This window comes from Pelophylax lessonae (assembly GCF_965119305.1).
Source record: "Pelophylax lessonae genome assembly, chromosome: 4".
In the NCBI taxonomy this organism is placed as follows: domain Eukaryota; kingdom Metazoa; phylum Chordata; class Amphibia; order Anura; family Ranidae; genus Pelophylax; species Pelophylax lessonae.
The window spans coordinates 72,175,268-72,196,440 of NC_138771.1; the positions used below are offsets into that span (position 1 = coordinate 72,175,268).

General features: G+C 45.3%; 1 protein-coding gene across 11 annotated transcripts in view; it reads right to left on the reverse strand.

The window, feature by feature from the left end:
* PPIP5K1 (diphosphoinositol pentakisphosphate kinase 1) overlaps window positions 1-21,173 on the reverse strand; it is a 431,068-nt gene that overhangs the window by 244,858 nt on the left and 165,037 nt on the right. For all 11 annotated transcript variants that reach the window (XM_082257041.1, XM_082257040.1, XM_082257039.1 and 8 more), the window contains exon 16: window positions 3,134-3,255. In XM_082257041.1, coding sequence (XP_082113167.1) covers window positions 3,134-3,255 — 122 coding nt within the window. The remainder of the gene's footprint in view (window positions 1-3,133; window positions 3,256-21,173) is intronic.

The window sequence follows — 21,173 nt, forward strand, 5'->3', positions numbered from 1 at the left end:
GAGCACTCAGGGTGCTTTGACGCAGACCCAGTAGGGAGACTCCGGTTTCAGTTTTGCAGGACACTATCTACCTTGGACACTTGGACACTAGGAACTCTAGGACCGCCGTCATAGCAGACAAAGCAGACTGGGACCCAGAGGGCCCCGCAGCCTCTGAGAGGGGGTCAGGTGGTGAGAAATGCTCCAGGGACTCCATTGGTTAACCTGGGGACCACAAGCAAAAAAAAGAAAAAATACTGCTAAAAAAAACCCCACCACTGCACAAGCGGCACCACAAGTCCCAGCGCAACCAAGTTGCTTCCTTTAGCAGAAAGAGGGAGGTCGTTTTGCACCCAAAGGGACTCACCACCACCGACTCAGGTACAGAGCAGAGCGTCAAAGCTGCACGCTGTGTGGCGATCAGAGAAAGAGAAAATTCAGGAAAGAACACTAGAGGTCCACCGCCGAATCACCGTCCCTTAGGCTGCAAAAACACGGCCACCATTTTAGACCAATGGGAAACTACAAGAAAATTGCCACCGGACTATACAAACATGGCCGCCAATGGCAGCTACACCGGGACACCCAGAAATAAATAGGCAGTAAGGAGGGACCCCGGTAAGAGCCCCCCCCAGGTCCATTCCACCCCCCCCCCGCCAAAAAAACGGGTTTTCAGCAGCCGGCGGCTCTCCCTCCCCCCGGCCCCCATTGCCCACTCAACACCCCTACTTAGTCATTACATGTATGACCACCCCGGGGGGGGGGGGGGGGGGGAGTAGGGGGGAGCTAGGTGTGGGTAGATGGGAGGTGGTCCACATCGGGCCCCTTATAATGAAGGGAGATTGCAATGTGAGAAGGGAGGGAACCCGGGTGTCCGACCGTCCCAGGGAGGGGCCTACGTCCACCCCAAGAGGACACCAGTGGAAGGGGGACACTACATACCACACCATGGAAACCGGGTGGGCACCATTCCAGAGAGACCACCGAACCATCGGAATGGGGTGCTGCAGGCCAGAGGCACACTGCGACTCAGGTCTATGCGCCCTCGCAGACGTTCAACTCACCGGCCAGCCCCGGTCCAGTAGGGATATGTCGCGGCCGAACTAGCGTGGAGCTGAGGTTAGGTTGCGCTCGCTGGCCGAACTTGGGAGATCATGACGATCTAGAATATCCAGTCCATCGCCCAGTCAAGCAGTTGATTGTAGTTCTCACAGGAACAGAAAATAACAAAAAGAGGAAAAAAAATTAGTTTAAAAAAAAAAAAAAAAAAGACAAAAATGCTAGGACCAGAGTTTCCAGCAAGGAACTAGGTCTTTACTTCCTGACTAGGCAGAATAAAACTGAATGCCTATAGCAGGAAGTGGGAGTTTACCCCCTGGGACTGCCCTATAGGCGTGGTAAAGATTTTTCCCGCCTAGTGTCCTACTCCTGTAGGGGGTGGCATAACCCAATGGTCAAGAAGATTCTGGAGCGGTGTCGGTCAATGAAAGAAAGAGAAAATGTTATTTCATTTAATACCTGCAATCATGAGAGATCTCACTTTCCTTGTTGGGATTTTTCTGATTACACTGGAGAAACAAAGCTTTTGCTTCCTGAACATTCTTCAGTGTATCTTAGATTATAGATTATAATAGATTGACTGCTAATCACGAAAATAAACTGTCATTTAATTCATCATGTACTGTTTTATAGAATCTTCTGTTTTTGCAATACTTTCTGACTGTGCTGTATACAAGAAATGCACCAAAATTTCAGCTGAAAATGGCATTTTGCCGATAAAAGAAAAGGTGCCGATAATGGCACAGATTTGCTGTGATTTTACCGTGATTTTACTGTGCTATGCTGCGTTTTTGATAGGTCATGTGACTCAAAAACCGGATCAAAAACATAACATGGGTGCGTAATTGAGGTGTTCTTGCTGCATTTTCAATGCATTTCAACAGACAGGTGCGATTTTTGGTGCGGTTTTTTTAACTGACCAAAAACGCAGCAAGCAAGATTTTGTACACCCCAACCAAAGCACAATGGATCAGTGTGAAGACTTCCATAGAATTTAGGGATGTATTTTTCTTAAACTTTTCTTCTGCTAAAGGTGGCCAACAATAAATTAACTTTCATTTAAATTCATGATATTAATTAAAAAGTTGAATGTAATACCATTATATATAAAAACATTTTTTTTTAAAAAAACTCAAATTTTCGATTTCAGCCAAGTGTATCCTGAATTTTCAGTTTACGTACACCTCTACTGTATACATGAAAGAAACGTGAAAACAAAGCACATCCAGTACACCAAGTACAACTGGAATATCGGTGGAGATCTAAAACAGTGGTCTGCTGCTTGGAATGCAGCCCAAATATACCAAGTACTGTTGTTTCACATGTAAATAAGACAGCCATGTAAGACAGTCACATTACATTTAAAGGAAATGTGCACTCCAGTGATCACAGAAATCAATCCAGCGGCTGCACAGCTGCCGGATTACTTTCCATTAGCAATTACTTTCATTACTTTAATAGTCAGCTTGTGAAATGTACACATACCTTTGGCAGTTGCTGTAAGCTTTACAGCGGTGGCAGTAAAAAGATTAAACACATCATACCAATGTAACACTGTATTGCCAAACATTTGCGGACACCTGACCATAACACCTAGCCACACCTGACCATCACACATGAGCTTGTTGCACATTCTGTACCAAAACCATTGGCGTTAATATAGAATGACCCCCCCCACCCCCGCTGGGCGTTTATGGGGTCAGGTATTGATAATAGGGTTGATGTCTGGCCTCTATGCGGGAAACTCAAGTTCCGCCACACCAATGACATCAAACATTGTCTTTGTAAGCCTTTACATTATTGCTGGAATTGTAAAGAAACTTTCTCAACTTTTTTGCACAGTTGTTCACAATGTCTTTCCATGCTGTGGCATTAAAAGTGCCTTCACTAGAAATGCCTAAAATTAATCAATCATTTTGAGAGGTGGTCACAAAGCTTTTGGCCATTTAGTGTATAATTGATACATTATATGTGGTTTTTATAGTAAATCACTGTCTTCCATAATAAGTGTCTAATGTTTGGGCTTCAACTAAAAATATTATTGAAAACCAACCACCTCACTTTTTATACCTTTTTGTATTATTAGTATAATCACCTTTGCAAAAGCTGCAGCAGTCATTTGCACTCGACCCTCATCTGATGCATAAATCTTGAGGTCATGACGGTAAGTGCTGTGTAGTCGCAGAAGTCCACAGCCTGGAAACCCTGCATAATCTCCTGCAATATTTAAGCAAAGTCTTTGTTTATAAAACATAATTAGTCAATAGTATTTTATGATTAAAAATGTCAGGGTTAGCTAAAAAAAATGGATTTTTGTATTTGCCGTAAAAAATCAATTTCTTTAAATCCATCGATAGACACAGCGCTCCATAGATCATAACTACTGGGTTATTATAGCCTCCTCCAGGAGTAGGACTAGGCAGAACAAAAAACACTTGGCTATGCCCATGGGCTGTCCTCAGCTGGTATATACCCCTCTCTCTCTGCTCTAGGTAATCAGTTTAGTAGCAAGCAGCATTAGAAGTATAAGAACTCCTTAGAGGGGTGGGTGCTGTGTTCGTCGATTAACTCAGAGAAATGGATTTTACGGTAAGTAAAACAATCCCATTTCCTCTTTCGTTCATCTAGGGACACAGCGATCCATAGATCGTTACTACAGGAATGTCCAAAAGCAGTGCCAAAAGGAAAATGAGGGGTGGGGAAAATAACTCAAGGCTAAACTTAACCAGGAGCCTTGACTGGGTCACAGGAGCCCCATCTGAATAATTTAAAGAAAAACACCCCTCAAGAGGGAACAGCCCCTCTTAAACAGCAGCCTGCAAAACCATGCAGCCAAAAGAAGCATTCACAGATGCCAAAGTATTTACTTTGTAGAATCTTGTGAGCGTATGCACCGACGACCAAGTAGCCACTTTGCAAACTTGAGATATTGATGCTTGATGGCGGAAGGCCCAAGAAGTACTCAGTGCCCGAGCAGAATGCGTCGTGACAGGGAAAGGAGGAACCTGACCTTTAATAGAAAAGGCCTGAGTCACTGTCTGTCTAATCCATCTGGAGATGGTAGTCGAATAAGCAGCCAGCCCTTTCCTTGGTCCGTCCATAACCTCAAAAAAGAGAGTCTGACCTCCGAAAAGACACCGTAGCTGTCAGATATACACAAATCGCATGAACCACATCCAATGTATGCAAGCAAATTTCTTGGGATGACCAGGCTTGGGACATAAGGAAGGCAGCACAAACAATGTCCATATTCAAATGGAAGTCAGAGACAACTTTGGGCAGGAATGATGGACAGGGACAAAGAACCACTTAATCCCTATGGACCACCAAATAGGGACTGCGACGGGATGCAACCAATTCCAATACCCTGCGGGCCGAGGTAATAGCCAAGAACGCCGCCTTCTGGGATAATGTAGGCAAGGAAATCTCCTAAATATTCTCAAATGGAGGTTTCTGGAGAACTGAAAGCACTAAGTTCAAATCCCATGTCGGCAAAAGAGACCATACAGGTGGAGCCACATATCGAACCCCTAAACAAAGGTAGAACTAAAGAGTGCGTGGCTCGGGGTCGCTGAAAGAAGATTGCCAAGGCAGACACCTGGCCCTTAATGGTACTGAAGGTCAACTTCTGCTAAACGCCCTGTTGAAGAAAGGTTAAGATCCTAGCAACCGAAAAGGATCGAGGATGAGCGCCAATCGACTCACACCAAGAAATGTACGCTTTGCACCTACAATGGTATATCTTGCTGGAAGACGACTTCCTCGCCTTCACCATAATAGGGATCACTGATCCAGACAGACCTCTATCCCTCAGTACCAAGATTTCAATAGCTAAGCAACTGTAAAGCAGGGTGGTAGAACAGCCCTTGGGACAACTGGTCTTTTCTGAAAGGAAGCCCCTAAGGAACGTTTACGGCCACCAGAATGATTGGAAGATCCTCGCCCTTGATTCCTCCCAGGAACTGCAGAAGAAGCCTGAACCGAGGATGATACTGGTCTTACTGTGGCTCTTGGACACCTGCGGCGTCTGCCAGAGGAACCCATGACCTCGGTATCCTCCTGTGGAGCTGAACCTCTTAAAAGGAGCTGCGCAAACTGTGCAAACAGAACTGTCTTGAAGGTGGATACCACCAGACTCAGAACCTGTATGTAAATCGGGAGTAAGAACTGTCTGTGTGTCAGCAGCCAGTAAATCACAAGCTGTGGTTCCTGAAGTTTGTCCAGAGGAAGGACCACCCTTGACAGAATTTGAATCAGACCTGGGTAAATCAATTCCCTGGACAGGGATAGGGGGGACCTTAGGTAGTTGGACATTACCTGAACCTTTGCAGGAATTATATTCGCACAAGAACCTAAAAAACCCAAAAAGGACAAACTTCGTCCCCTTTTCTGTGTACACCCAAAAGAAACATTTTGCGGATATCCTTGACGCTCACAAAAGAAGTTCACGGGGCCAGAAACCAGCGAAGATGTACCCCCCACCCCAATAATGGGTGAGGGCAGACCTTCATGCTTAAGGGGTCTTTTCTGTGAGTCCAGAGAAGCTAGCTCTAGGCTTACAAGACCAAGGTTGCTTGGAAACTCCCGGGGAAGATTTGAAAGGTCTATTTTTCTTTTTTTCTCTGTCCTGAAGCTCAAAAATTTTTCTATGGGCTGAGAAGGAGGGCCCCCATTTGCAACAAGGCTCCTTCCCTTTCCTGTAATGTGGCAGAAAGGTACTCTCCCCCCCCTCCCCTCTGGGTTCCCCTAATGATGTCATCCAGGGTAGCCCCAAACAGGCGATCACCTTGAAAGGTCAGATTAACGAGAGCTTTCTTAGAGGCTTGGTCTGTGGACCAATTCTTAAATCGTAACTCTCTGGGTTGCAGGGATTTTAATAAACTTTGTTGCAGATTCCTACCTTTTGCTATTCTGAAGAAATCGCTGTTTGTTCCTCTGTGATGAGTGGGTCATATGGGAGTGGTTTCATAATTATCTATCAACGGTGGCAGCTGCAGGGCTCTAATGAGGAAAGCTGCTGGGTCTGCATCCCTTTAGACGTGTTCCTATTGGAAGTATCTCACCAAAAATTAAATTTTTGTTGCAGGGGATGCCAGAAATCTGACTTATATCTAAGGCAGACTTCTGGGAAAATTGGTGAGCTAATCACACAAGCAGGAAATTATGTTTTTGTGTTGTGGTCAGTACACATTCTGTGTACAGAACAGCTCCAGGTAGCCATATTGCATTGCATTTTCAGAAAATTACAACAGCTGCGGATTGAAAAGGAAAGGTCATTTTTAATACCATTCAATTACAATGTGATTTGTGTCACAATTGTATACGCTATATTGCTTTTTCTTTACTTGGAGTTACCCTTTAAGCCACAGCATGCACCTCATCAACACCGCTGAAACAGAAAGTTTGGACAGCACAGGAGCTGTATCCAAAGCTGTATCACAAATAAACTGCAGCACATGGACCAACTGGTCCACTAAATCAATATAAGCAGCAGGAACCTGCTCATTCCCTAGACTCTGGTGAAAAAGCCTAGGGCATTCAATTCGGGTCTAAGACACCAGGGCTAAATGCCGAACCAGCCATAGTAAACATGCTGCGTGCCACGGCCTCCGTTTTCCTGTCAGCCGGGACTTTAAAGGATGGGGAAAAAGAAGTGTCCACCACTGGTGGACTAGTCCACTTCTTTAAAATTTACTCCTCAAAAGGGTAAGGTACAGCAAAACGTTTGGGGAATACAAAGGGTAACTTTGGTTGTTTCCATTCTTTACAGGAAAACCTGTCAAAATAAGGCACATAAGGAAACCCCTTTGGAGTGCGAGATGCCTTATGCATCCCAAACGTCACACAGCCACGTTGTGGCTAAATCAGCAGCATCCTCCATTTTTAAAACTCAATATCAGATGGATCTGGGGGTGTGATATTAAGCCCCCCCAGACGGGCCGCATCCACGGTGGCATCAGGCTCAGAATTAGATGAGACAGACTGAGCACATGAAGGCGGGGTAAGCTTTCTCCTGGGCCTTTGCCCACACGCAACTTCCACCCGGGACACTAAGGATTGCAAAACAGCCGTGCAACCATGGGAAGCTGGGGGTTCCGAGGCACCTGCCACCTCCATAAGGGGGTCAGTAGGGGGAGATATGTCCCTGAGGCTCTATAAGGAAAGAAAGACCTTGCAGTACAAAAACGATCTTTTGGCACCACTAACTAAAGGATCCCCCCAAAGAGGGCACATATCAGCAGAAAGAGATAACAGGGACCCCCAAGGACGTCGCAATTTGGACCCAGCAACATGAAGGACAGTATCCCTTTTCATATGTCCCAGGCACAGGAAGAGAAAACTTAGGAGGAAGGAGGAGGAGCTTTGGTCGTCTCCAGCGTCTCCTGGACTAAGGGGAAAATGGCCGTCGTGACATTTTTATGCTACACAGACATGGCCGGAGACCAGCCAAACCAAGGGAAAATGGCAATCATGACATCAGAGTTCTCCAACATGGCCACTGACAGCTACAGACGCTGAAGCATGCTGTCAGAATATTCCGTGCGCCATCTGCAATGCTGCACCCTCTGCAAGGGGACCCCCTTGAAGGTACTGTACTCCACAGATAGGACACACGTTAAGGGAGATTCCGCTGCGCACTCTGCACCGGTCTCTGCACTGGGCCCCCCTTGCACTACACCCACACTGTAACCACTTAGGGCATGCACCTAGGGGTCTCCTACACTAGGACCCCTCCACACTACCAGGGCAGGACCCACACTATCCTAGGACCCTTACAGAGTGGGGATGGAGGAGGAAACCCCAAGGGTCTCCACGGTATCCTCTGCCACGGGACCCCCACCAGACTCCAGGTCTAGACAGGGGGGAAAGGGAGTGGGGGAAGCCAAGCTCAATGAGGGATTTCAAGATGGGAGGAGGGAACCTGCAGGCAGGTCCAACCATCCCTGGAAGTTACCCGCAAAAACCGCCAAAAGGGGAGAGGGGGGCTGTAGTTATCCTCCGATGGTTTGGGCGACACTCCAGACCGAACTCCTCGCCACCGAAGTGGGGGAGCTGTTAGCCAAGGGACCATAGTGACTCAGATCTACACCCTGTCATATGAAACCCTGCGAGACGTTAACTCGCAGGCCAGCCTCTCTCTATGAAGCTATGCCGCGGCTGACCTAGAGCAAAGCTGCAGTCTGCACGTGCTAGCTGGCTGGACTGGGGGGACTACTGGATCTAGATTTTCCAGCCCATCACCCAGCCCGGCAGTTGATTGTAGATTTCCCAAGGGGAAAAAAAACAAAAGTTGCAAGGAAGGAGAAAAAATTGCTAGGACCAAGAGATCCCAGCCAGGAGCCTAGGTCCTAGACTGACTAGAGAGATTAAAACTGATTGCCTAGAGCAGAGAGGGGGTTATATACCAGCTGAGGACAGCTCATGGGCGTAGTCAAGTGTTTTTTGTTCTGCCTAGTCCTACTCATGGAGGAAGCAATATAACCCAGTAGTTATGATCTATGGAGCGCTGTGTCCGTCGATGAACAAAAGAGAAAGCGAAGTTTCTAGATTGACCACCATTACTTGGACCATAACAAAAAAGCAAAGCAAATTGCATCACATGAAACAAAACCAAATAGAAAATCAAGAAAGAATCTGTTAAACATGCTATAAAAGGCTGCTTGGAAGTACTATACATTGTCTTTAATACTGCTGTTGAGGGTGGTGTGGGAGGGAGTGGAGTGCAGCTAGCTTTTTTGCATGTCTATTGTTGTGGCTGCTGTGTCTTGTGAACTGTATCGGTTCCATGTGTCTTCCATTTTGCAAAACTCAATAAAAAGAATTAAAAAAAAAGGAAAAACAATGTTGTAGAAGCACTGGAAGCTTTTTTTCTGTACAAATATACTGACTTTGATAAAATGGTTCCCTTCTGGAGTCTCCCATATGCTCAACTAACATCCAACCAGAAAATCTTCCAGAAAACGCTGTCCAAATGATATTACTTAAACACTGTTCAAATAATGTTACTTAAGCCGGACATAGATGGATCGAATCTCAGCCGGTTCAACAGGGACCAGCCGATATTCGATCTATCCATCTATGGGCAACAAGCCCATAGTTTAGTACAACTAGCCTGTTGGATTTTTTTTTCATGCAATCACTTGCCAGCGGCTATAGCTGTCAGCAATGATCTTTGTGTTCTGCAGGCAGGGAGGCATCCTGCCGACAGAACACAAAAGCGCTGCGGGAGGGATTCCCCCATCAACACACACCTGTGGTGGAAGAAAAGAAAATTACAGTGTTAGAAATACCCCAAAAAGAGTTTTAGACAGTCACAAAATAACCTGGCATTGCCAATACCACATATTGTTTCAACATATCTAATTATGACATGGAGGATTATACCTTTAAGATGTTAAAGGCAACACAACACAGTTTAATGAGCCTCAAGAACAACTGCTTCTCCAAAGCCTCTCCTTCATCTAGACCTGATCTATGGTACATTGATTTTGGAAAAGGGTGTTTAAAAATGAACACATCCTATTCAATTGTCCTTTTCCTAAAAACCCTTGGGCTTGCGCCTCTCCCTCCTTTAACATCCCTTTCTCATAAAATCCAAACTCAAACTAGTATGTGATTTTAGTCACCAAACAAACTATCACTAAAAGCATGAAAGAAGCGATCTGTATACTTTAGGGAAGGTAAACAATGCATGGACTTATTTTTTTTTACCAGTGAGAAAATTACATTGATACCCACAAGAACTCTCCCAGTGTGTGGTCCCCATAAATCCAATACGCCTATGCCTCAACTTGATAGCCAAATTTATTTATAATACACCAATACTGAGAGCCTTCTCTTTTTCCCCCCCTCTACTTCTATCCTCATCCCTCTACCCCTTTATGTGATCTCCCTCTTTTGGCTCACTCCTCATTGCCTTTGGCTTCTTTTTTCTCTCCTTTCTTCTGTATTTTCTCTGCAATTGCAAAACAGTGCCTTGCAGAGCACAGATCCTCCTTAAACCAGTTAATAGCATGAAAAAAAAAAGATGAGAACTGGCATTATACACTTTTATTCCATTGTAAAAGTATCAGTTGAAATAGTAACAATATGTGACTCACTTTGGTTCACTTTGTGAAAAATCTTTATAATAAAAGCGAGATCTCCTGTGCTCACTAAGAGGCATAGCTAAAACTCGTCATGGGACCCCGAAGCTAGCAGTGACCACTGTAGTAGCAGTGCCTAATACATTGATTTCCAGCTTCCACTGGGATTGGACAGGTATGGTATATACTTACATTAATCCACTGGACCAATGTAACTATGCAAAATCATGCACACCTAGAATTCATATTTAACAATAGAACACTGGAAAATACACCAATGTCCCACAGATGTAACCAACTAACCATGATGTAGCTAAAGCAAAATACAGCATTAAAAAAAAAAAAAGAAAATCAATTTTTAGCAAGTTTTTGTTATTGGTAATGTATTTGTTGTCAGTCAGGACAACCTGAAAACATCTAGATCAGTAATTCTCAACCAGGGTTCCTCCAAAGGTTAGGAGGGATTCCTTGAGCTGATCGACTTCCCATCTGATGGTGCTTGCACAGTTCCAGATTTAACGCCATTTGGCACAGACAGCAGCAAGACACCAATTAACTTTTTAACTGTCTGGAAGGGTGTAATTCTGACCACGTGGTAAGGGGGGCACATTCTTCTCACTGACCACCAATGTAAGGGGCATTTTTTCTCACTGACCAACAATTATTTGGTTTTGGAGGATTCCCCCAGGACTTGGAAACCATTGCAAGGGTTCCCCCTCTGGAGTAAAAAGGTTAAAAAAAGGCTGATCTAGATGTTGCTGCTCTGTACGCCACGGTTTCTCTTAACAAGCATACAGATACAATCTGTTTAACCCGACCATCTTTGTGCAGAAAACCTGACAAAAAAAAAACCTGGGTGACTGACTTGCATGCCCATGTGGAATCGCTGTAGAAAAGCAGGTCTTATTGATTTCTGATTCCTGAAATATTTACAAAAAATCTCCTGAACAATTCATTTACTTAGACAAATTGTATACTGTAAATTAGGAAGCATAGACTAGGATTTAAACGTTTAAATTAGAAAAGGGTATTTTATGATTATAGATAAACAATATCCCAAAAAACACATACAGTAAACCCCCCTCCATTGCGGGGTTTACGTTCCAGGCCCACCCGCGAAAAGTGAAAATCCGTGAAATAGACATACCCTATTTAAATTCACTGTAGGCATGTTTTATAACTGTCACTGTACTTTTAAAAGCATTTTAAGGTCTTTAAACACACTTTTAAAACAATAGGAACGGATTTAAACACATAAAAGATATTGAGAGACAGAGCAAGAGCTAGGGAAAACACAAAAAAATTGATTTTTGTAAGATCTTACCGTAAAATCCTTTTCTCTTAAGCTCATTGACAGACGTAGTCCTCCTTGATTAATATCAACTCGGGTTATACTGCCCTCTACAGGAGTAGGACTAGACAGGAAAGAAAACGTTCTGGCCACACCTTAGGGGCAGTCCCAGAGGGTATATCCTCTCACTTCCTGCTACAGGATATCAGTTATGTCACAAAGCAGTGTCAGAGAATTTAACCCAACCCAACTCAAAAACAGAGGGGCGGGTACTACGTCTGTCAATGAGCTTAAGAGAAAAGGATTTTACGGTAAGATCTTACAAAAATCAATTTTTCTCTGTCGCTCATTGACAGACGTAGTCCTCCTTGATTAATATCAACTCGGGACGTCCCAAAGCAGTGCCACAAATGAGGGTGGGAAAATGGAAATCAAAATCCAATCTAGAAGGCCCAACCGGTGCCAACTAGAAGTTTTAAAGGCTCATCAATCAAAAGATGAGACTCAACTGAAATTCCAACGGAAAAAAACCCTCGAGGTAGACCACCGGTCTCCTCAAATTGCGGCCTGCAAAACCTTGCGGCCAAATGAGGCATCCGCCGATGCCATCACATCAACTTTATAAAATTTTGTAAAGGTATGCACCGACGACCTGGACCACTGACGCCTGATGGCGGTAGGCCCAGGAAGTACTGAGCGCTCGAGTGGAGTGCGCCTTAACAGGGAACGGAGGATTCCGACCCTAAATAGAATAAGCCTGTACCACCGTCTGCTTAATCCATTTGGAGATAGTCGCGGCAGATGCAGGCAACCCCTTTCTGGGGCCATCCGTGATCACAAAAAGTGAATCCATCTTACAGAACTATTCCGTAGTCTTCAGGTATACCCTGATTGCCCGCACCACATCCAAGGAATGCAACGCACATTCCCGAGGATGACTGGGCTTAGGACACAAGGAAGGTAGCACAATAGCTTCATTCAGATGAAAGTCTGAAACCACCTTAGGAAGAAAAGATGGCTTCGGATGAAGAACTACCTTATCCCTATGAATCACCAGATATGGGGAATGACACGATAATGCAGCCAGTTCTGACACCCTGCGTGCAGAAGTGATAGCCACCAAGAAGGCCACCTTCTGGGATAATGTAAGCAAGGGAATCTCCCTGATATTTTCAAAGGGAGGTTTCTGAAGAACCGACAACACCAAATTAAGATCCCAGGGTGGTAAGGGCGCGCGCACTGGCGGAGCCAAGTGCTGCACCCCCTGGATGAAATTCCGCACCAAGGAATGCGTAGCCAGAGGCTTCTGGAAGAAGATTGCTAACGCTGAAACCTGACCCTTGATAGTGCTCAAGGATAGTTTCTGCTCAACCCCCTTTTGCAGAAAAAGCCAAGATCCGGGTCACCGAATAGGTACGTGGGGGAAAACTCCAACGATTCACACCACGCAATATAAGCCTTCCATGTGCAATAATAGACTTTGCTGGAAGTCGCTTTCCTTGCTTTAATTAGAGTAGGAATAACTGAAGCTGACAATCCTCTGTCCTTCAGTACCTGGGTCTCAATGGCCAGGCCGTAAAAGCCAGCGACTGTAAAGCACGATGGAAGATCGGTCCTTGAAACCGCAGATCCTCCCTGAGAGGAAGTCTCCAAGGAGCGTCCGCGACTAGTCTGCCCAAGTCGGCGTACCCGGCTTGACGAGGCCAGCCCGGAATTACCAGGATAACTGGAGTTCCCTCCACCTCTATCCTGCGGAGAAATCTCAGCAGTAACTTGAGAGGGGGGGAAGACATACAGTAGCTGATACTGCCCCTACGGGGCGCTCAGCGCGTCTGCTGCGTCCGCTAGAGGATCGCGGGCGCGAGCCCTGTTGAGCCGACCTGCCAACAGATCCATATCCGGGGTGCCCCAATGAAGGGACAGCTGGTGAAATACCTCTGGATGAAGAGACTATTCCTCTTGATCAAGAATCTGACGGCTGAGATAATCTGCCTGTCCACCCCCGGGATAAATATCGCGGAGATAGCTGGAACAACTGTTCCGCCCAATAAAGCATGTTGGCCACTTCTATGGCCGCCAGGGCACTCTTGGTGCCCCTTGGGGATCGACATAAGTCATGACCGTGGCATAGTCCGATTGGATCCGAACCGGGCTGCCCTGGAGCTGCTCGGTCCAGTAAATCAGACAAAGTCTGATCGCTCTCAGTTCCAACACATTTATCGGTAACCTGGAATTTATCAGAAGAAATGACTTCCCCTGGCTGAGCATCGGAGACTGAAGCCACCAGACCAGAGCCTCCCTGGTCCGCTCACTCAATCGGATCCGATTGTCCAGTGAATCGGGATTCCAATTCCATATGAGAAGAATCTCCTCTTGGAGAATTCGGGTATGAGACTGGGCAAACGTTACTGCCTCTAAGGAGGCGACCATCAGTCCCAGCCAGCTGACGGACAGCAACATCCGAATCATTGACTGAATCTTCTGGAGTTTCTCCGCATAGAGAAACACTCTTGCCAAGGATGTATCCAAAATTAGGCCCAGATAGTTCAGTCTCCTGGTGGGAACCAGCCTGTGAAGATGGGGATCTGAAGATAGGCATCCTAAATGTCTATGGACGCCAGGAAATCCCCCTGATGTAGGGAGGCCACCACTGTACGGATGGACTCCATCTCTCCCAAGATCAGAATTGGACTCACCTAGCCCTTTTTCCTGGGCATTGTGAACAGGTTCGACTAGAACCCCTGAAACTGTCCAAGGAATGGGAACTACCACTCCTTGTTGCATTAAGCTGTCCCCCGCAAAGCTTTTTAAGCGACCCGGGGATGTTGAATATTGGAAGGGAAGAATCGCACCGGTGGAAGTGATCGAAACTCGATCTTGTATCCCGACCGTATGACCTCGCGAACCCCTTTATCCGGGATTCTGGAAAGCCATGGATCCGGAAACCGGTGAAGACGTCCCCCCACCCTAGAGATGGGTGGGGCCCATTCTGTCAATCCAACGGGATAACAGTGGCTTTACTTAGTATGGAAATCGGTGAGTCCACTATTGGTGGTACCGTCCATCTTAATAATGAGGGATTCCTCCAACTGATAGCGCCTAGCAATGTGTTTGGAAATAGCAGGGGTTCGTTTTCGGACGACCCCATTTGGGCAAGGGAAACCCTTCGCCATTTTGGTAGGCTTGCTAGTACCAAAAAAGGAATATCAGTCTCAGCTACCTCTGCCGGTGTAACCTCAAGATTTAAGGTTTCCCGGACAGACACAACTAGTGCTTCCACCAACGCTTCTTGTGCTATGGCGTAGGCAGAAGCGTCCTCCTCACTGTCTGAGGAGACCGTACCTGAGACAACAACCCCAGAAAAGGGGCTGCAATGACCAGCTCAGAATCCGTATCTGAAGTATCAGATGAAATAGGGGTAGGCGGGGGTCGCTCTTCTTGACCCCCATCCATGACAGGCTACCTCCACCCGGGATACCAAAGACTCCAAAACTGCTGATAATGCATCATCACAAGTGGGGTACTGGAGGGTCCTGCGGCCACCTCGAGGGGATCAGGTGGGGATACATGTGTGGCAGGGTTTATGATTAACAAGACACTTGCCAGCAAACACAAAAAATTAATTGCAAGAAAAAACATTTTTTTTTTTTTTTTTACTTAGTCCCCCAGCGCAATAGCGCCCCTCAGTGTACCTGCTTGGACCCCTCGGAAAGAGAGAGAGAGAGAGAGAGAGAGACTCCAAGGCTCACCTGATGCACAGAAGTTTCTTATCAACCTGCTTCCAGCACTGTCTGTTACAGACAGGAAGTCTTTGGCTTGCTTTCCCGGGCCAAGGAGGCGGCTCCGCCCCTTTACACGCCTTCCGGCGCCTCCCAATTACTCCTCGAGGTGTTTGGTCACCTCAAACATGGCCGCCCCCATGCTGGAGACACGAGGCTATGCCAATATGGCGGCCTCGTGCGATCTGCCGGAAAATGGCGGCAGCCTGTGGAGGATAGCGGCGGCTTGAGCAAAGTAGCAGCGGCCTGCGGGAGTGTGCGCTCGGCCTGTGCGGCATGCGGGAGTGTGCGCTCGGCCTGTGCGGCCTGCGGGAGTGTGCACTTGGCCTGTGCGGCCTGCGGGAGGTAGTCCTCGGCCTGTGCGGCCTGCGGGAGTGTGCGCTCGGCCTGCGGGAGGTAGTCCTCGGCCTGTGCGGCCTGCGGGAGGCTGTGCGGCCTGCTGAGGTGACCGGCTTTATGGAAGGATGGCGACCTGTGGATGCGGTAATCCAGGCATAGGCATCGGCCTGTATACACATTATGTCAGGTAGGATACCTCTATACCTTAATAGTAATGCCTTTTAGCAGTCTGCCACTGACTTCAGTCATCTCCCTTATAGTGTTATATACTGACTATAGATAGTCAGCTCCCAAACCAAGCTCTTAAGAGGGGGATCAATGACACCTGCTAGGATCCCGTCCATCCATCCCAGAGAGGGGCCCGCGTCCACCAACAAACCCGCAGGGGGAGAGGGGGAACATTTTACTTACCATACCGGAACCAGGCGGGCGCCAACTCCTGACAGAACCCCTCTCCACCGGGGTGAGGGGGCTGTCGACCAATACGGACGCCGTGACTCAGTTTGCAACTGGTTATTGGCGTCCAGGAGAGACGTTTAACTCGCAGGGTCAGTCCCCGTCCAGTGGGACTATGTCGCGGCCGACCCAGCGCGGAGCTATGGCCTGCACGCGCTCGTAGGCTGAACTGGGGTGACCACTGGATCTCAACATCCAGCCCGTCGCCCAGTTTCAGCGTACTTGCTTGAAGATCTCACAGGAACACTGGAGAAGAAAAGCAGCCTAAAAAAGTATTTCTAAAAAATCTTGCCAGGACCAAAGATCCCAGCAAGGAACTTAGGTCCTTACTCCTAACTAGACAGAAAAAAACTGATATCCTGTAGCAGGAAGTGAGAGGATATACCCTCTGGGACTGCCCCTAAGGTGTGGCCAGAACGTTTTCTTTCCTGTCTAGTCCTACTCCTGTAGAGGGCAGTATAACCCGAGTTGATATTAATCAAGGAGGACTACGTCTGTCAATGAGCGACAGAGAAATATTGAATTAACAATGATTTTATTAGTAAAATAACATTACAGAAAAAAAACGCAATATACCGGGACCGCAAAAACTGAAACGCGATATAACAGGGGTTTACTGTATACTGAAAAGTTTTAAATGTTGCATTACATTGTTAGCCATACAGAAAGACATACCAAGGCACAAAACATTTCTTGAAAGGCATGCCATTAGTTTTTTGTTGTTGGAAAAAGGGTTCATATATGATCAAATAATTTTCTTGTATCTGTTACCAGTAAACCAACACAGGTTTATCTTCATAGTGATTGAGAGGAAAAACAGATACCAATTTCCCAAAATAAGTAGAAACCAATGTTTAGAGATAAAATATTGATGAGGCCAGATTATAAAAATTACATAAAAAGTACAGCTGAATCCTTACTAAATGTCTAGAAAAATATTGAGTCCCTAAAAATATAATAGGACTTTAAGGACCTTATATTAAAATTCACATTTTGTATTTGTACAAAAATGTTTTTAAAAATAAGTTTAAAACACAATGGACCTAACGCATAGGTGTTGATTATAAAAACAAAAAAAAAACTGCAGTCACATATATTGCCAGTTACTAATAACCATAGCCCCAGATAATCATATGGGGTGTTCCATGCAGGAATCTCTGACATGTTTTGCAGGGACAAGGCCCACTTCCTCAGGGAGAACTGGCATAAAACTCTGTCTTGGTTGCTCAATGTACATGCAACGTATACCAAAATGTGTAACTGCAACTACTGCACATCAAGGGAAACCAGCCGTACTAAAATATTTATGTTGTAATAGAAGAGATTGAATTATTCCCTTAAATAGGCTAAAAAAAGTGAAACAATATTGAAAGAAGTCCCAAGGATTTCTACTATACTATACAACATTCTATACTTTGGGGTCCCCATAGATCAGGGGTCTTCAAACTATGGCCCTCCAGTTGTTCAGGAACTAAAATTCTCATCATGCCTAGTCATGTCTGTGAATGTCAGAGTTTTACAATGCCTCATGGGACGTGTAGTTCTGCAACAGCTGAAGGGCCGTAGTTTGAGGATCCCGGCTATAGATGTTAAGGTGTTCCCGAACATAAAAATGCCTGCTGGAGCTGCAGCTCAGGAACACCTTGACATATTTGGAGACTTTACAGGATAAAAGGTTATGATGGAGGGAATCCTTGGGGCTTCTTTGGATATGGTTTTCCTTTCTGTAGCCTATTTAAGGGAATAATTAAATCCCTTCCATTAACACATACATGTTTTAGTACAGCTGGTTTACCTTGATGTGCAGTGGTTGCAGTTCCACATTTTTGGTTCAAGTTGCATGTACATTAGGCATCCAAGACAGATATTTTTCTGCCAGTTCTCCCTAAAGGAAGCGGACCTTGTCCCTGTGAAACGCATCTGGAACACCCCATATGATCTGGGGCTATGGTTATTAATAACTAGCAATATATGTAACTGCAGTTTTTTAACACCTATGTGTCAGGCCTATTGTGTTTTAAACTTCTTCTTTTTTTTTTTTAAATATTGTACAAATAAAAATGTGAATTTTAATATTGGTGTGGTACCTTTGATGTTTTTCAAGGACTCAATATTTTTCAGTGTCTTATATGAGAGGATGTGGTACCAGTGAACAAAAGAGGCTGCATTGTGCAGTCTCCTTCCCATCTTCCAGTATATTGTAACTAAATGTCTAACATTTTAAAGAAGGTTAGGAGATGAAGGCTTGTGCTTGGCAAGTGGAAACTTATCCACTTTTTCTTTTCTCCATTCTTTATGAACTAGCAATAGTCTCAGTATTTGGGTTAACTAGTATGAGTGAGTTCTTGAATTTGAGATCAATGTCTGCCTACAGATCTTCCACTGCAACATTTATTTTGTTAGCAAAATTGTTCATTTGTTAAAGATCTATTAACGTTTAATAAAATTCTAACCATGCCTTAAGAAATCCCTAATCTAAAAAAAAAAAAAAAAAATGCTATAGCACAGAGCTAGACGCAAAGCAAAAAAAAAATCTTTTGATAGATGTATAAATATGTATACCCCTATTTAGGGCTTGCTGGGTCAGTGGTTCTCCTGAATTCCTGTCTTGTCCTTCGCTTTAAACTAAGGCCTCATGTCGAAGAGGTGTTCTTGTCAAACACTGTATTACCAAACACTGTATTGCCAAGAACAGGCTGCATTTGACCTGCTTCGCATGCACACTTCGTTATAAAATCCTGAGCAACACAAAGCAGGGTAAACGCAGTATTTACACTGCCACATGTTCTACTCCGATCTTCCACATGTTCTACTCCGATCAAGTCAATAGTAATTTACTGACCTGTGGTTGACATGCGTTTAATGCAGTAAAATCATGCTTATGGACATGAGCCCTAAAGGAAAGCAGCTGGGAGTTGTAACCTTTATGTTATGACCTCATCTGTGTCATCACAGGAACTTCTGAATTATGAAGCCATGATCCAATTTGCTGCTAGGTAAACCAAAGCCAAAACACCAAATCTTAATAGGGCTACAAACATTATGTCTACCAATTACAGATGCCCAATGAGAACAGCCCTACATAAATGTCCTGTACTGGTTCTGAGGCTTAGATAACCAGTACGCCAGCTAAATTACGGGGTTTTTATTGCTCGTATGGAAATGTCCAAAACACTTTAGTCTGGCACACAGGTGGACATTTATGTAAAAAAAAAAAAAACCCATGGCTGAGGCAACGTAGCAGATTAAAAATGTTTTAGTATCACTTGCATTATAAAACAAATATCTGATTAATTGTTATGAACTAGACCATCTTCTTGTTAGTTCATTTTTGAAGAGTTGTTACAATTGTTACTCCAGTGGGTATTTTTTTAGTCAAGGGAAAAGATTTTCCCAATGCAACCATGGGAAAAGTGCAAATCACACTTCAATCAGGGCTCTTACCACAGTCTACAGGAGAGCTACAGCCCAAAGCCGGAATTTTACCACTCACTAGAATGATACGTTGACACAACAGAGAGGACAGAGGGTTAATTGGGGCCAAATGCATTATATGCACAGGAAAGGTTACAAAATGAGAACGAATGACATTTACATAACATACAGAGAAAAACATTGCACCTAGAATTAGAGCTCTAAGCAAAAAAAAGAAAAGAAAGATACAGCATTATTACAAGCTTAATGCATTCTCTCTGGCAGACAAAAGCCACATTGAGCTACATACACACTGAAGTTAGGTTCAAACATTCAAGAAGAACAAGTACCTCTGATGCTCAGTTTATGTCCCTTGGTGTCAACTATGTAAGTGAGTGTGCCAGTAAATATAAGCAGTTATAGAAAAAACGGAATTTTTGTAAAATCTTACCTGTAAAATTCCTTTCTCTGAGTCCTCCGACAGTCGCCGCCTCTTCATATTCGTCACATATAGGGTATTAGACTTTGCTCCGAAGGAGTAGCTAGGCAACAGAATATGTTAACAATAAAGCTTTAACATATCCCACCCTCAAGGGGTGGTCCCCTCAGTCAATACCCTCCTACTTCCTGCAACCATATCTCAGTTTTAGTGTAATAGCAGTAGAGTATACATTCAAACCCCAAAAGAGGGGCGGGGGCGGCGACTGTCGGAGGACTCAGAGAAAGGAATTTTACAGGTAAGATTTTACAAAAATTCCGTTTTCTCTTACGTCCTCCGACAGTCGCCGCCTCTTCATATTCGTCACATATGGGGACGTCCCAAAGCAGTGCAAACATGAGGGGTGGGAAACGCATCCGCGCCGAAAGGCAACGCAGTCTCCACATCAAAGAAAGGAACCTTACCAAAGGAAGGAAACCAGCTGGGCAACAGCAAAAATAAGTGCTCAACAGGAGCAACAACCCAGGAAAAGACAAAAAAACCAGGGGATACAAAAAACTATCCCAACAGCCAGGAGTCCCCAACAAGGGACCCTATGGAACAGCCGCACTAAGAACCTTGCGGCCAAAGGAAGCATCCGCCGATGCCTGAACATCTACTTTGTAGAATTTTGTGAAAGTGTGTACGGTCGACCAAGTCGCCGCCTTACACACCTGGGCTACAGAAGCCCCATGACGGCAGGCCCAAGACGTACTCAGTGATCTAGTAGAGTGCGCCTTCACAGGCACAGGGGGAACCTTCCCCTGCAAGGCATAGGCCTGTTCAATGGTCTGCCTGATCCATTTGGCAATGGTAGAGGCGGAAGCCGCCATGCCCTTCCGAGGACCCTCTGGAAGAACAAACAAGGAGTCAGTCTTACGAAAAGACTCAGTCGATTTAAGGTAAACCCTTATCGCCCGAACAACATCCAGAGAGTGCAATCTCACCTCCTTCGGATGTTTAGGCTTCGTGCACAACGAAGGCAAAACAATATCCTCGTTAAGATGGAATTCCGAAACTCGTTTCGGTAGAAAAGAAGGATTAGGTCGCAAGACCACCTTATCCAAATGAACAACCAGGTACGGAGACTTGCAGGACAAAGCCGCCAGTTCCGACACTCTGCGAGCCGAAGTGATCGCCACCAAAAAGGCGACCTTTTTGGACAACATAGACAACGAGATCTCCCTGATCTGTTCAAAAGGAGCACGTTGTAACACAGATAGAACTAGATTCAAGTCCCAAGGGGGCAAAGGATCCCTCCTAGGAGGAACCAGATGCCGCACACCCTGAAT